This window comes from Oryctolagus cuniculus, chromosome X (assembly GCF_051225735.1).
Source record: "Oryctolagus cuniculus isolate XC-2025 breed Fujian yellow rabbit chromosome X, ASM5122573v1, whole genome shotgun sequence".
Taxonomy (NCBI): Eukaryota; Metazoa; Chordata; class Mammalia; order Lagomorpha; family Leporidae; genus Oryctolagus; species Oryctolagus cuniculus.
Genome location: NC_142888.1, coordinates 114428128 through 114445576, shown reverse-complemented (window position 1 = coordinate 114445576; position 17449 = coordinate 114428128). Strand labels below are relative to the sequence as shown.

Below are 17449 nucleotides of genomic sequence, written 5' to 3'. Positions count from 1 at the left end.
CTCTTTATTGTAAACCTTCTTCTATATATCTAGTACCAAAAAAATTTCCTTCTCTATGAGTCTCAGAGTTTGGCCATCTCCTCTGCAGTCAGAACCAGTGCTGCTACTTACCCATGTTTTTCTGCTCGGAGAATTTATTTCTCATTTGCGACCCATCAATACCTCTATAATGATTTCTATACACATTTAAAAACATGCTTTCCGAACAGGTCATCAAAGAAGGAGGTACTTCTCTCTGAAGGGAGGAGAGAACTTCCACTTTGACTACAACCTTGTCTAAATATGATCAGAGTCGGTGAACTCAAAAGGCCTCCATAGCCTTGGCAACTCATGACAAGAGCCTAGGTTGATTACTGATGCCATAAACAAGAGTGTCAATTTGTTAAGTCAACAACAGGAGTCACTGTGCACTTACTCCTCATGTAGGATCTCTGTCCTTAATGTGCTGTACATTGTGATTTAATGCTATAACTAGTACTCAAACAGTATTTTTCACTTTGTGTTTCTATGTGGGTGCGAACTGTTGAAATCTTTACTAATATATGCTAAACTGATCTGTATATAAAGAGAATTGAAAATGAATCTTGATGTGAATGTAAGGGGAGAGGGAGCGGGAAAGGGGAGGGTTGCGGGTGGGAGGGAAGTAATGGGGTGGGGGGGGACATTGTAATCCATAAGCTGTACTTTGGAAATTTTTATTCATTAAATAAAAGTTAAAAAAAAAAACATGCTTTCCCTTTAGAAATGGAAGGTTGTAAATGCTATAAATACCAGCAACTATATTATACAACAGAAAATCACAGGATGAATACCAATTTGCCTTTGAAAACCTGACATTCAGCTTCTCCAAATACATCTCTACAGGGTAGTACACATGATTCTATAAATATCCTTTGAAACACACATCTTTAAAACTGTGTGTGGATTACCTTTAGGTCACACTTTTTCTTCATTATAGAGCTAGGCTAAACTGGGATGAGCAACACTTTTTTTAAGATTTATTTATTTATTTGAAAGGCAGAATTACAGGGAGAAAAAGAGAGACAGAGAGAAAGATCTTCCATCTGCTGATTCACTTCCCAAATGGTTGCAATGGCCAGAGCTTGGCCAGGCTGAAGCCAGGAGTCAGGAGCCAGGAGCTTCCTCTAGGTCTCCGGTGTGGGTGCAGGGACTCAAGGACTTGGGCCATCTTCCACTGCTTTCTGAGGCCATTAGCAGGTAGCTGGCTTGGAAGTCGAGCAGCCAGGACTCGAACTGGTGCCCATAAGGGATGCTGGCTCCCCAGGAAGTGGCTTAACCCAGTATGCCACAGTGCTGACCCCCAAAAAAAGCAACATATTTTAAACAGTCTTCTAGGCGAGATGGGTACAGTGTTGTGGTGCAGTGGCCACCGGTTCAAGTCCCAGCTGCTCCATTTCCAATACAGCTTCCTGCTAATGCACCTAGGAAACCAGCAGCAGATGATCCAAGTGCTTGGGTCCCTGCCATCCATGTGGGAGAAGCTCCTGGCTCCTGGCTCCTGGCTCCTGGCTCCTGACTTCCACCAGGCCCAGCCCTAGCCATTGCAGCCATTTGGAGAGTGAACGAGCAAATACAAAATTCTCCCTCTCTTTCTCTCTCTCTCTCTCTCTTTCAAATAAATAAAATTTTATTGTTTCTAATAAATATATTTGAAAGGCAGAGTTACAGACTGGGAGAAGGAAACATGGAGAGATATTCCATCCGGTGGTTCACTCCCCTAATGGGCTCAAGACTGGGGCTATGCCAGGCCGAAGCCAGGAGCCAGGAGCCAGGGGCCAGGAGCTTCTTCCAAGTCTCCCACATGGGTCCAGGGGCCCAAGGACTTGGGCCATCTGCTGCTGCTTTCAAAGACATATTAGCTGGGTTAGAAGGTGAGCTGGGTTAGAGGGGAGCTGGATTAGAGGGGAGGGTTGGGTTAGAAGGGAGCAGCCGGGACTTCAACAGGCACCCATATGGGATGCCAGTGGTGCAGGATATGGCCCAACATGCTGTGCCATAGCACCGGCCCCAAATAAATAAATCTTCTTAAAAAGGCTTCCGGATGACTCAGACTTTTGGATAAGAACAAGTGTGAAAGTCTTTTGCAGATAAGAAACTGATGAACCAATCAGTTCTCTATTTTAAAAGCTCACGTAATACAGGGGTTGGCAAGAATAATCTCTAAATAATAAATATATACAAAGATGTACACAAGCACTCTGCTTTTCATTGAAACTAAAATTAGTTCATCTAAAGAACCTTTTAGTTTTCACTTCAAAATTACTTTTCCATTAAAAACATCTGGAAAATATGGCTACCATAATCTATTTTGCAGTATGCTAAATATTTAGTTGCTGACAAGGTAACAGATTTTATTATTTATCTTTCAAACAAATTTGTCATAATACATTTTTCAAAGGTGAGTAATTAACATGCATTGTTAAGCCTATTTTTTGAGAACTTGCAAGTTTTGTCAGTAAGATTGTTTGAAAAAAATGTATAACAAAAACATATAGTTGGGTACTGGGTTTTACACTATGGTGCCTTTACCCATCTCCAAAAATCCTTCCACAGTAGCACCCTGATTGGCCAGTTTCTGAAACCAGAATGTAGTCAAGAATCAGCAAGTAGAAGAAAAAAAAAAGATGCAGAGCAACTGAAATAGCTGTCACAAAGCTAGGACACTAAGACACTTTCATCAGAAAGCACTAGTTGTTAATTTACATACATTGTTGTTAGAATTCTTAAACCATGGCCAGCGCCGTGGCTCACTTGGCTAATCCTCTGCCTGCAGCGCCGGTACCCCAGGTTCTAGTCCTGGTTGGGGCGCCAGGTTCTGTCCCTGGTTGCTCCTCTTCCAGGCCAGCTCTCTGCTGTGGCCCAGGAGGGCAGTGAAGGATGGCCCAAGTCCTTGGGCCCTGCACCCACATGGGAGACCAGGAGGAAGCACCCAGCTCCTGGCTTCAGATCGGCCCAGCGTGGCTGGCCGTAGCGGCCATTTGGGGGATGAACCAACGGAAGAAAGACCTTTCTCTCTGTCTCTCTCTCTCTCTCTCTCTCTCTCTCTCTGTGTGTGTGTGTGTGTGTGTCATTGTCTAACTCTGCCTGTCAAAAAAATAAAAGAATTCTTAAACCACAACAGATTTAAAATACCAAGTAAAAAGGAGTATGCATCCTGCCACCAGAATATTTGACAGGAAGGAAGAAGACAGAAAACCCGTACTTACAGCTCAGGACGCATGAAGACCCAAAGTCAGTGGCCTTCAAATGGTTTTTAGCAGATGAATTCTAAATGAAATCTCACATGGGAGGCCAGTATGGAAAACAGAAAAAATCAGAACTGTCCCTTCCCATCTGTAGGGACCTCCCTCCAAGTGATCCCCCACCACCAAAAAGCCTCAGCTTGAGACCACCTTCTCTAAGTCATACAGAAAGGCTTAACAAGAGGTTGCTCATTTTTTTCTTTTTTTGACATGCAGAGTGGACAGTGAGAGAGAGAGACAGAGAGAAAGGTCTTCCTTTGCCGTTGGTTCACCCTCCAATGGCCGCTGCGGCCAGCGCACCGCACTGATCCGATGGCAGGAGCCAGGTACTTCTCCTGGTCTCCCATGGAGTGTAGGGCCCAAGTACTTGGGCCATCCTCCACTGCACTCCCTGGCCACAGCAGAGAGCTGGCCTGGAAGAGGGGCTCATTTTTTAAAAGGAAATTTTGTAGACATTTCCGTCAAAAACTTGTGAATTAAGTATCAGTTCCCCAGGAAGTTCAGGTAGCAATTCAGATGCTATTTCCGGGATAAGGTGGGGGATAAATAAAGTATTATTATATCAGAATTAAACCTCCTTGAAATACAGGAAAATTAAGTTAGGAAAAAAAAGAAACTTTTGAACTTCTCTCTTCCAGTTCCTTATAAATTATATAAGAAATTGTTGTAAACTACAGTCACCCGACTGTGCTGTAGGACACTAACACTTATTCTGCCTATATAGCTGTATTAAGTATCCAATATCCAACCTCCCTGAAATGATCATTGCTAAATACAGCATACAAGTATCAGTTATCTCACTAGGCCCTATAAAGATGTACAATTCTTATATGCCACAGAAAAACTTTTTAAAAATAAAACTGCTAAGATTATGAAGCTACAATACTCACCAAATACTGTTTAGAATGTAAAAGAGTTGAGTAAAAATGCATCCAAATGGTAAAATAGCACCAACTACGATGTTAATAAGTGGTTTTGTAAAAATCTTCTGCTGAGGGATCGCACGACGCAATGGGTTTATGTGCACTGGGCATGTAAACTGCTCGAAAGGAAATGAGATGAAAATCAGAATGAAATAAAATACAGATGTAATCACAATATAGAACGCTGAATCTGAACAGAACATGAAATGTCATATGGGAAAAAGACAGACAAGCCTCATGCAATAGAAATGTAATGCAAGCCACATAGGTACTTAAAAATACTTTTAGGAACCACATTTGAAAAGTAAAAATAAATTGATAAAATCTGCCAATAACTTATTTTATTTGACTTTTTTTTTGACAGGCAGAGTTAGACATTGAGAGAGAGAGACAGAGAGAGAGTTATAGACAGTGAAAGAGACAGAGACAGAGAGACAGAGAGACAGAGAGACAGAGAGAAAGGTCTTCCTTCCGTTGGTTCACCTCGCAGATGGCCGCTACGGCCAGCGCGCTGCGCTGATCTGAAGCCAGGAGCCAGGTGCTTCCTCCTGGTCTCCCATGAGGGTACAGGGCCCAAGGACTTGAGCCATCCTCCACTGCCTTCCCGGGCCACAGCAGAGAGCTGGACTGGAAGAGGAGCAACCAGGGACAGAATCCGGCACCCCAACCAGGACTAGAACCTGGGGTGCCGGCGCCACAGGCAGAGGATTAGCCTAGTGAGCCTCGGCACCAGCCGTTATTTGACTTAACATATCCAAATACTGTCATTTAAACTTATAGTAAATATAAAAACTATTGATAAGATATTTTACATTATTTCATTGTTACTGTTTTGAGTGTTCAAACGCCAGTCTGTATTGAACAGTTACAGCAAGTCTTATTTCAGACTAGCCACATTTGGGGAGCCTAATAACCACATGTGGCTAACAGCCACCACAGTAGGAGGCACACATGCATCACAAATGCTGGTCCCAACACAGAACAGTAAGAATGTTTATCCCTCTTTATAAATTCCAGAAGAGAGATTGGACAAGATTTAGGGGTATTTCAACATGAAATAATCTGTAATGTCAAAAATTTCTAAGAATCTGTCTCTCAGAATTTGTCAAAAGTTTTCAGAAATTTCTCTATTTTCTGCTCCCTGTGGAACTCCATCTCCCTTTTAGTCTTTTTTTTTTCTGATTTCTCCTCTGCAATCTCATGCTATAATTTTATACAATTCTTTTGCAGTGTGACCTTATTTAGTTGTTTACATCCTTTCTCCTACTTGTGAATTAGCTAAACTTCAAATCTGTAAACTGAATGCCTAACTTCTTGGATATATCTTAACTTTCTTCCCCCAATATAACTATTACTTTTCTGAGTTGGCTGCTGTCAGTGCTCCTACAACATATTCTTTAAGTTCTATCCATCAGAGATAAAAGGAAACATAAACAATCTATGATGGTATTCCAAAAAGTTCATGGCAAAATGGAATTTAGAAATAAGCTGATTTTGGTGCAAAAAATTTTGAAATCCATGCAGAGTTTTGAGGTTTTTTTTGCATAAAATAAATGTCCATGAAATTGTTGAAAACGTGGAAAATACATTAAAGATTGTCTTTCAAAGTGTTACTGTTTCTTATTAACTTTGTAATATCTTTTATTCCAAAATAATTATTCTCTGTAGTTTTCTCTAGTGGTGCTTTTTGTATTCTATGTGTAGGATATGCACAGTGAAGTTTTGTTTCAGGCATCACTCAATGGTCAGGAACAGTATTTTAAAAGTTTACTGGGGACGGTGCTGTGATGCAGCAGGTTAACGCCCTGGCCTGAAGCACCAACGTCCCATATGGGCGCTGGTTCAAGTCCCAGCTACTCCATTTCCGATCCAGCTCTCTGCTATGGCCTGGGAAAGCAGTAGAAGATGGCCCAAGTCCTTGGGCCCCCGCACCCATGTGGGAGACCCGAAGGAAGCCCCTGGCTCCTGGCTTCAGATCAGCACATCTCCGGCCATTGTGGCCAATTGAGGAGTGAACCATCAGATGGAAGACCTCTCTCTCTCTCTGCCTCTCCTCTCTATGTAACTCTGACTTTCAAATAAATAAATATATCTTAAGAAAAAAAAGCTTACCGTTTCTTGACTCCCATAGTATTCTCCCAAAAGGGTGAGTGGTACCGATATGCTAAGCCACAGTACAAGTATGGCAATGAACCCACTAAAGGAGATAGTAGCTGATGACCCTTCAGTCCAAATAATCATATTCATAAAGAAGAGGTCAATAAAGACAAACCTGAGAGAAGAAAAAAATCATTAGAAAACAATATACCTTCAGGGTAACATTATAAATATACTTGATATGAGTGTCAGAGCATTCTTTTGGTCACAAGGATATAATAAATTACAAGATTAAATCCTAGAGGAATATTAACTCACTGTGTTCTGGGGCTTAAATTCAGTACCATATAACAAGATAGACTTTTATTATAGGATATTATTTCTACATCGTCATCTTTGCATCTTCATAATCTAGCAGAAAATAAATAAGGTGTGGAGAAATATACCATGGGAAAATTCAATATCTAGTATAGTGAACACAAGAAACAACATATTTGAAAAACTGATTTTTGAATCTTAGACTGACATGCTATAAGATGCCTCATGTCAGACAGATATTCACTTGAAATGAAAAATTTTCTATCATTCATTCAAATGTAGCAAGTTCACCACTAAGTCCTCTAGATACATCACCAGGAAAGCCCAATTGTTTTGCTCTTACTTGATCCAGACAAGGTTTACCAAAGCTACAGGTTGGTATGGTGTGATTATAGATATGAATGTTTCAGAGTACCTAAAAGATGAGGTTAAAAAAGTAAATAGAGGGGCTGGCGCTGTGGCGTAGTGGGTAAAGCTGCCACCTGCAGTGCCAGCATCCCATATGGGTGCCGGTTCAAGACCCGGCTGCTCCACTTCCGACCCAGCTCTCTGCTATGTCCTGGGAAATCAGTGGAGGATAGCCCAAGTCCTTGGGCCCCTGCACCCACATGGGAAACCAGGAAGAAATTCCTGGCTCCTGGCTTCGGATAGGCGCAGCTCCAGCCATTGTGGCCAACTGGGGAGTGAATCAGTGAATGGAAGGCCCACCCCACCCCCCGCCTCTCCTTCTCTCTGTGTGTAACTCTGACTTTCAAATAATAAAGAAATCTTTTTTAAAAAGGTGAATAAAGGCTCATTTTGGAAGGCCTTCACTATCAGGCTAAGGAATGCTGACTTTATCCTCTCAACATCAGAATGCACCTGAAGGGTTTTACAGCCTAAGCTGTGATTCCCAGTGAAGTGTTTCAGGAAGATGAATTTACAGCACTATGAAGGACAGAGCTAAGGGAGAAGAAGATAGAGAAAAGGAGTCTAGACATAAAGTAGTAAGGATTTGCATACAGGGTGATAGTAAAAGTGTAAATTGATGGAAATGAAATAAAAACAAAGAATTAAGAGTCTTTTGGTTAAAGATAGTAGATTAAACTCGCAACATATAGCTCTGCTCCTTCCTCAAAACTGCTGAAATTTCAGTAAGGAAATTTTAAAGGAGTATTTTTGCAAGCTTGAGAGATACAGGAGAGAAGACATTAGCAGAAAGTTTTGGAAATCAGAGAGCAAATGGACAAATAGTAACTGGTTAGTAGAACAGAGAAATCTACCTCCCAAGTCATCAATAGAGAGAGCTGAGAGGCAACTCAATTTATGCCACAGAACACCAAAAAGGCTCAGGAATTTGCCATGCGGTGTACCCCTATAAAAAGGCAGAAATCAGGAGTATGGCTTGAAAAGTCAGCTTAAGCAGCTGAGAGACCTGCAGATTCCCTCCCCAACTCTGCAGAGCCAAATAACTACCATTCCTGACCCCAGCAGAAGACTGGAGGTGTGTTCTCTTGGGAAAGGTCTCTGAAGCTCAGAAGAAAACTTTTAAAAAGAAAATATACCACTGACATCCTCAGAGAGATTGGAGGAGATATTGCAACCATAAAACAAGAAGAAATTTTAAAGACTATTGAGAAAATAAAAGAACTCCTGGGAATTAAAAATATGACAAGAGGAATTAAAACTTCAATAAATGGGTTGGCAGATAGAGCTGATAAAATGTCTTAGAGAGCAGCATTTAAACACACACACACACAAATGGAATGGAAAGCAGGCAAAAACATATAGAAAAAGTAGATGAGTAACCCAGACGTATGACAAATAAGACTTATGGAAAGAGATTTCCTTTTTAATGTCTTTTAGGAATATTAAGTACTTTGCTCAAGGTCAGACTCAGCTGTCTGATTTTTTAAGAGCAAGGCTTTTCTAGGCCACTATACTATAATAAAACCTTGATGGTGAGGCTCCTGAACCTTCTCCACGAGGCACATCTATTTTTGACGAAAGAGAAGGAAATCTCTGGTTTACCTCATTATTTGTAAGTTCTCTCTTGGGCCTGCATTGTTGCATAGTGGGTAAAGCTGCCAACTGTGATGCCAGCATCCCATATGGGCACAGGTTCATATCCTGGCTGCTCCACTTTTGATCTGGCTCCCTGCTAACGGTATTGGAAAGGCAGCAGAATATGGCCCAAGTGTTTGGGCCCTTACCACCAACATGGGTGACCTGGATGAAGTTTCTGGCTTCTGGCTCCTGGCTCCTGGCTTCTGGCTAAACCCTGGCTGTTGTGGCCTTCTGGGGAGTGAACCAGTGGATGCAGCATCTCTCTCTCTCTCTCTCTCTCTCTTTCTGACTTTCAAATAAATACATAAATATTTTTTTAAAAATAAGAAGTTCCTGGCTCCTGGTTTCAACCTGGCCCAGAACTGGCCCTTGTGCATATTTGGGAAGTAAAACAATAATTGAAGATCTCTGTCTCTGCCTTCAAAATAAATCTCTACCTGGCTCTCTCTCATTTCTCTGTTTCAAATAAAATAAACATGGTGGTGCAAGTATTTCTTTGATACAACATGTTCGTGTTTGGGGGTATATACCCAGTTGTGGGATTGCTAGATCATTTGGCAAATCTGTTTTTAGGTTTTAAAGAAATATCCATACTGTTTTCCCCAGTAGCTGCACTAATTTACATTCCCACCAACAGTGTATAAGAGCTCCCCTTTTTCCACATCCTGTCCAACATTTGTTACTCTCTGTCTTTTGGATAATATCCATTCTGACAGGGCTAAAGTGATATCTCATTGTAGTTTTCATTTCATTTCTCTGTTGGCTAGTGATGCTGGGCATTTTTTCATATATTTGTTGGTCCTTTGTATTTCTGTTTTTGAGAACTATCTGTTTATAGGCCCTTTGCCCATTTCCTAACAGGACTGGTTGTTTTGTTTGTTGTTGAATTTTTTGAGTTGCTGACATAGTCTGGATATTAATCATTTGCCAGGTAGCTTGCAAATGCTTGTTCCCATTCTGTTGGATGTCTCTTCACTCTATTTATTGTTTCCTTTGCTGTGCAGAAGCTTCTGAGTTTGATATAATCCCATTCATCTAGCTTTACTATTGTTGCCTGTCCTTTGGAGGTCTTACCTAAAAGGTCACCACCTGCACCAACGTCTTATAGTGTTTTTGCTACATTTTATTTCAGGAAATTTACAGTCTCAGTTTCTTTTTTTTTTTTTTTTTTTGGAAGGCACAGTTAGACAGTGAGAGAAAGAGAAAGAAAGGTCTTCCTTCCATTGGTTCACTCACCAAATGGCCGCTACGGCCAGCGCACTGCACCAATCCAAAGCCAGGAGCCAGGTGCTTCCTCCTGGTCTCCCATGCGGGTGCAGGGCCCAAACACTTGGGCCATCCTCCACTGCACTCCCGGGCCACAGCAGAGAGCTGGACTGGAAGAAGAGCAACCGGGACAGGACCGGCGCCCCAACCGGGACTAGAACCCGGAGTGCCGGCACCACAGGCAGAGGATTAGCCAAGTGAGCTGTGGCGCCGGTCTATAGTCTTTTCTTAAATGTAGGTCTTTGATCTACCTTGAGTCGACATTTGTATATGGTGAGGGCTATGAATCTAATTTCATTCTCTCACATACATATATCTAGTTTTGTCAGCACCATTATTGAAGAGAATATCCTTTCTCCAACATATGGTTTGTGCACTTTTGTCAAAAATAAGCTGGTTGAATGTCTGTGGATTAACTTCTGGCTGTGTATTCTGTTCTGTTGATCTATGTGTTGGTTTTTATGTTGTATCAAATAAACACTTGCACCACCATGTTTATTTAAAAAATAAGCATGGTTCACAATAGCCAAATCATGGAATCAACCAAGGCGTCTATCATAAGATGAATGGGTACAGAAAATGTGTATAGATATATACAATGAAATATTAGGTATACAAAAGAATGAAATCCTACCATTTGCACTGAAATGAATGCACTTGGAGGACATCATATTGCATGAAATAAGCCAGGCAGAGAAACCCAAGCACCACATGTTCTCCATTATATGTGGGAAGTAATAAAGAAAAAAAATCAAAAAAAAAAAACCAGAAACAAAAACAAAGAAAGAAATGCCTGTGTGTGTCAATATTGCTGCAAATGTAGTTTTGGCAAACTTTGTTTTATATCTTTGACAAACCAATGGCTAAGAATGATATACTACTATAGTTTTAATAATGAAGAATGGGATGGGAGAGGGAGTGGGAGATGGGATGATTGTGGGTGGGAGGGAGGTTATGGTGGGGAAAGCCGCTATAATCCAAAAGTTGTACTTTGGAAATTTATATTTATTAAACAAAAGATGAAAAAAAAGAAAATTTATTGTATACGGGTAAAAAAACTTTATGATTTTAAAATTTACTTTACATGAGTGAAATGTTCATCATCTCATGTAATTATTGTTTATGGCCCTTGTCCATATTCCCACAGGACTAGAGTCCTTTTACTTGTTATCTGTTGAACTCTGTATTTAGTGGTACACTAAGCCTTTGACTATAACATAAATAAAAAATATTATCTCAGCTGGCACTGTGGTGTAGTAGGCTAAGCCTCCGCCTACTACTCTGCTGGCATCCCATATGGGTGCTGGTTTGAGTCCCGGCTGCTCCACTTCCGATCCAGCTCTCTGCTGTGGCCTGGAAAAGCAGTAGAAGATGGCCCGAGCCCTTGGGCCTCTGCAGCCACATGGGAGACCCGGAAGAAACTACTGGCTCCTGGCTTTGGATTAGCTCAGTTTCAGCCATTGAGGCCATTTGGGGAGTGAACCAGTGGATGGAAGACCTTTCTCTCTGTCTCTCTCTCTCTCTGTCTCTCTCTGTAACTCTACCTCTCAAATCAATAAATAATTTTTTAAAAAAAATATATATGTTATCTTGGCCAGCGCCACGGCTCACTTGGCTAATCTTCCACCTGTGGCTCGGCACCCCGGGTTCTAATCCCGGTTGGAGCACTGGATTCTGTCCCTGTTGCTCCTCTTCCAGTCCAGCTCTCTGCTGTGGTCCAGGAAGGCACTGGAGGATGGCCCAGGTCCTTGGGGCCTGCACCTGCATGGGAGACCAGGAGGAAGCACCTGGCTCCTGGCTTCGGATCGGCACAGTGCGCCGGCCATAGCACACTGGCCATAGCGGCTATTTAGGGGGTGAACCAACGGAAAAGGAAGACCTTTCTCTCTGTCTCTCTCTCTCTCTCTCACTAACTCTGCCTGTCAAAAAATGTTATCTCATAAAGCCAAAAGGAAAGGAAGGAAGGGAGGGAGGGAAGGAGGGAGGAAGAAAAATGGAAGTATCATATTCTTGGGATTGTGTCTGTGAACTACATTGAATCTGTTCTCTACGTAGTAACATCACATTAACATGAAAATTGATGAAAACTATGTTGGTAGTAATTATCCTGCATTTGCTGTGACCCTGAGAATGTAATGTAAAAATAAATTCCTTTAAAATGCTAAAAAATGTAATAATAAAGCAAAAAATAAACAAATAAATAAAAGACTTTTTAAAGTCTAAGATATTCTAGTACTACCTTCATATTTGCCATATCTTCTCAATTTATTATTTAGAATCATTGTTTTTGATGCTTTCTTAGCTCTTACAATAAGTGATTTGGTCTTTACTAAACCAACTGAGTCATTTGTTCTTCCATTTTACTGTTTTCTATTTCATCTTTCACTGTTGTGTTTATTATCTTTTCTGTTAACATCTTTTATATTTGGAATATCTACTCTGCTGTCTCTGCTCCTGTTGCAAATATAGCTTCAATTCTTTTCAGACAACAGATACAACAACAACAACCAAAACCCTTCACCTTATGTTTCAAAAATTTCTGGCATCTTAATAAGGAAACCTGGTTTTCCATGATTTAACCACACTTCTCAAAATGTTTTTAATACCTTTCTGCTCTAATGAATTTGTTTAGCTACAATATTCCTCTGCCAAATTTTCTAGATTTTGAGAGATTCATTTCAGCTGCTATCATTCCTTAGCCAGGAAAATTACTTCTCACTTGATAAATCATAACCTCCTGTCTTATACATAAGCTCAATTAAGCCATCTCAATATGTTCCCTTTACAAAGTACACTCTGGAATGTTAAAATGTGTTTAACACATCTGTAACTGTCTTTCAACTTCAGGCTTTTATATTCTAAATGGTTCTTCTTATGTCAGTCTCTAATTATTTCCAGACCTTCTCATAGAATATTAAACAGCAAAACTAGAAGGAAATTTATGAGGTTACCTGGGTCCAACTTCTACCTGAAACATTTATTCACACATTCATCAAATATTAAATACCTATGTGTTATGCCCTGCTGTTCAAAGATAAATAAGACAAAAATCCTTGTTCTGAAAAAGCTTGATCTAGTGGGAGACAGGCATAAACAAGTAAATTACTCTACAACAGGCGAAATGCTATAGCAGAATGACGAAAACAGAGCAGTAAGAACCCAGAAGAAAATAATGACCAAAAATGATTCATAGCTCACAAAACAATTCCACAATCCATTAGATCATTTATTTCTCTAAACAGCTCTGTGACACAGGCATTATAGACAAGGAAATGGACAATCAGAAAGGTTATAGGACTTACCCAAAATCATTCACCTAATACTTAGTGATGGATGAAATTCAAACCATCTTCCAATTTTAAAATGTGGGTGCTTGCCAATCAAACTACACTGCTTCTTCCATTCCCTGCCTGCCACTTTTGGAGCTACATCCAGGGAAAGTATACTGTTTACTATCTTCAGATTCCTTTTTGGGACATATAAGAGTGCACTTCAAAAAGTTATTGGAAAATTTTGAATTAAAAGATATGGTTATTTTGGTGCGAAAAATTGAAATTCATGGATAGTTTTTTGCATTATGTATTTCCATTAACTTTTTGGAGACCTTCATGTGTTTTTTAGTCTAAGTGCTTCTCCATTTAAATACAAACCTATTTATATAATGTGAGGTACTGAAATTCTCTGTAAATCTACCAAATTTTGAGAATTAAGACTCTCAATACTTTATGATTCTCTCTCCCATCTACACAGATAGCCTATAAACCATTTAAAGGAAATATGTCCTTTGTATCACACCTGGTTTATTGCTTTAAAATTGCATTCAATTCTACTAATAGAACTAGGAAAATAAATCTTTGTCATTTTAAAATTATTTACATTATTCAATCACAAAATAATCATTTTCTAGGTAATTACTCCATGTATAAGGCACTGAGTTACACACTATGAAAGATATAGAGATGAAGAAAACATAGTACACATCTCATGAGTTTCAAAATATAGAATGAGAACTATGTTGTTCACATATCATAAACAACCACAACCTAAGCAAGACTGTAATAAATGTTGTAATAAGGGTAATAGACATTGTACAATTTGAGAGCATGGAAGTGGTGGGACTTACAGAATTAGTGGAAATCGGCACAGGGAAATTGGGAAAAAGGCATTAAAATGGAGCAGCATGAGTAAAGGCAAGATTGTGAAAGAAAATGGTAGCTACCACAGCTACAATTTATTGAGCACTTGTTCCATGCTAGGCACTTATAGGAACCATCGGAAAATAAATTATAACAGTATTTCCAGAATGAATATGAAAACATATAAGCTTAGAGATTTCGAGAACTTGGGGCCTGCACTGTGGGTTAACGCCCTGAAGCGCTGGCATCCCATATAGGTGCCGGTTCGAGACCCGGCTGCTCCACTTCTGATCCAGCTCTCTGCTACGACCTGGGAAACAGTAGAATACGGCCCAAGTCCTTGGGCCCCTGCACCCATGTGGAAGACGGGCAAGAAGCTCCTGGCTCCTGGCTTCAGATTGGCACAGCTCCGTCCGTGGCAGCCAATTGGGGAGTGAACCAGCAGATGGAAGACCTCTCTCTCTCTCTGCTTCTCCTCACTTTGTGTAACTCTGACTTTCAAAAAAATAAATAAATCTTAAAAAAAAAAAGAAATTTAAAGAACTTGCCCACAATCTCACGTTGAACAATTAGTTTAAAATTTCTTTTCTGCCTGTTTAATTTAAACGACAACTCATAATTAAATCATTATAAATTTGTGTTGATGGGCATACAAAGTATAAAGATATAATTAGTTGATAAAATAGCATGAAGGAGGGAAAGGCAAAGGTTTATATAATATTGAAATTAAGTTGTTATTAATCTAAACTAAATTGTTATATAAACTAAGATACTAATTGTGATCCATAAAGCAAACACTAAAAACAAGCTCAAAAAATAGTAAAAGGAATGACAGAGGGGAAATGGTACACTAAAAAATATCTACTTACAGAAGGCAGTAACAGAGGGAAAAAAGCACAAAAGAAATAAACAAAAAGGACAAAAGAAATAGCAAAATGACGAATGTAAATCCTACATTATTAATAATTACTCTAAATACAAATGAATTAAATTTATTCTAATGAAGAGGCAGAAATTAATGAAATGGGAGAAAAAGCATGATCCAAATATACAATGCCTACAACAGGCATAATTTTGACATAAAAACACAATAGTTTAAAATAAAAAGAGAAATGTGCATGTGTGTGTGTGTGGTAAATAATAACCGAAAGAGAGCTGGAGTGATTACACTTCCTTCAGAACAAATATACTTTTTTTTTGACAGGCAGAGTGGACAGTGAGAGAGAGAGACAGAGAGAAAGGTCTTCCTTTGCTGCTGGTTCACCCTCCAATGGCCGCCGCGGCCGGCGCACCGCGCTGATCCGAAGCCAGGAGCCAGGTACTTATCCTGGTCTCCCATGCGGGTGCAGGGCCCAAGCACTTGGGCCATCCTCCACTGCACTCCCTGGCCACAGCAGAGCTGGCCTGGAAGAGGGGCAACCGGGACAGAATCCGGCGCCCCAACCGGGACTAGAACCCAGTGTGCCGGCGCCACAAGGCGGAGGATTAGCCTAGTGAGCCACGGCGCCAGCCCAAATATACTTTCATACAAAAAGTTTTATGAGAAACAAATATGGAAATTTTATAACATTAAAAGTAAATGATAATTATAAACATAGATGTATCTGACAGCAGATTTCTCAATATATATGAATCAAAAACTGAAAGAAAATTGAAGGCTGAAGTACACAATTCAATAACAGTTGATGACTTATTAAATGCCTCACTTTCACGAATGGATAGAACAACTATACAGAAGGTGAAAAATGAAATAGAATACTTTAACAATACAATAAGCCTACTAGACCTAACAGTCATATACAAAACAATCTACCCAACAAGAGCAGAATATATATTTTCTCAAGTGTATATGGAAAATTCTCCAGGACAGGCCATAGATTAAACCATAAAACAAGTTTCAATAAAATCGGAAAGAACTGAAATTATACAAAATGTAATGTAAAGTAATTAAAGAAATTGCATAAATGGAAAGACAACTCTGTCCATAAGTTAGAAAACAAAGGTCATATGTTATCCTTCCATTTATATTAGATACCTAGAATGGACAAGTCCATAGAAACAGAGGACTTAAGGAAAGAACATGAAAAAGTAAAAGGAAGAGAAAGAGGGGGAAGTAGGGGTGAAGGAAGGGGAGGGGGGAGAAGAACCAAGAGGTAAGAATATAACTAAGAGGAAAGTTTGCATGTGGTAGTCTAAAGAATGAAAGAAGGAAATTAAGAAAAGGGAGCACATCGTAGAAGAACTAGTACAATGACAGGAACAATGAGAGATAAAAGCATTTCAGAAGGATGAGTATGGCTAATAGAAGGGAATGTTCCCAACCTGGCAAATGCATATATGAAATATCCATAGCTACCATTGTACTTAATGGTAAAAGGCAGATTCTTTCACTTTGAAGTAGGAAACATGGTAAAGATATCCACTCTCATTACTCTTCAACATCATATTGGAAGTAGACTTCCAATATGTACTGTACATGTACTGTAAAGCAGCAAAAAGATATAAAATGTCCAGACTGGAAAGGCAGAAATACAACTATGTCTAATCACAGTTAACATGACTATCTAAAAAAAAAAAAAAAAAAAGACTCTACAAAAAAGGCTTCTAGAATTAATGAATGAGTTTAACAAGACGACAGGATATACAGGAAATATTTAGAAATCAATTTTATTTCTGTAAGCCTGCAATGAAAAATTGAAATTCACTTTCTTTTTTTTCTTTTTCTTTTTTTTATTTTTTATTTAGTAAATATAAATTTCCAAAGTACAATTAATGGATTACAATGGCTTCCCCCCCCCATAATTTCCCTCCCACTCACACTTAAAACACCATCAACAGCACCCTCTCAAAAAAAGAATTATGTAGGTATAAATCAAACAAGGTAGAGGCTGGCACTGCAGAGTAACAGGTTAAGCCACCATCTGCAGTGCCAGCATCCCATATCGGTATGGGTTCAAGTCCCAGCTACACCACTTCAGATCCCGCTCCCTGCTAATGTGCCTGGGAAAGAATCAGAAGATGGCCCAAGTGCTTGGGCCCCTGCACCCATGTGGGAGACACAGATGAAGTTCCTGGCTGACGGTTTCAGACTGGCCCAGCCCCGGCCATTACAGCCATCTAGTAGTCTATAGGAGAGAACCAGCAGATGGAAGATCGCTCGCTCGCTCGCTCGCTCGCTCTGTGTGTGTGTGTGTGTGTGTGTGTAACCCTGCCTTTCAAATAAAGTAAATCTTTAAAAATATCTAACAAGGTATGTGATGGATATGTATGCAGAAAACTACAAAACATGTATAAAAAATCAGAGGATTTTAAATAAATGGAGGCAAATACCAGATTCATGGATCAGAAGGCTCTATACTATGAAGCTGTCAGTGATCCACAAATTGATCTATGGTTCAAT

At 39.8% G+C, this 17449-nt stretch overlaps 1 protein-coding gene across 6 annotated transcripts in view; it reads right to left on the bottom strand.

Annotated features, from left to right (window-relative positions):
* Window positions 1-17449, bottom strand: part of LOC100353059 (transmembrane 9 superfamily member 2) — a 95221-nt gene that overhangs the window by 19139 nt on the left and 58633 nt on the right. For all 6 annotated transcript variants that reach the window (XM_070066948.1, XM_089323772.1, XM_070066947.1 and 3 more), the window contains 2 exons: window positions 6299-6458; window positions 4154-4302 (listed from right to left, as the gene is read on the bottom strand). In XM_070066948.1, coding sequence (XP_069923049.1) covers window positions 4154-4302; window positions 6299-6458 — 309 coding nt within the window. The remainder of the gene's footprint in view (window positions 1-4153; window positions 4303-6298; window positions 6459-17449) is intronic.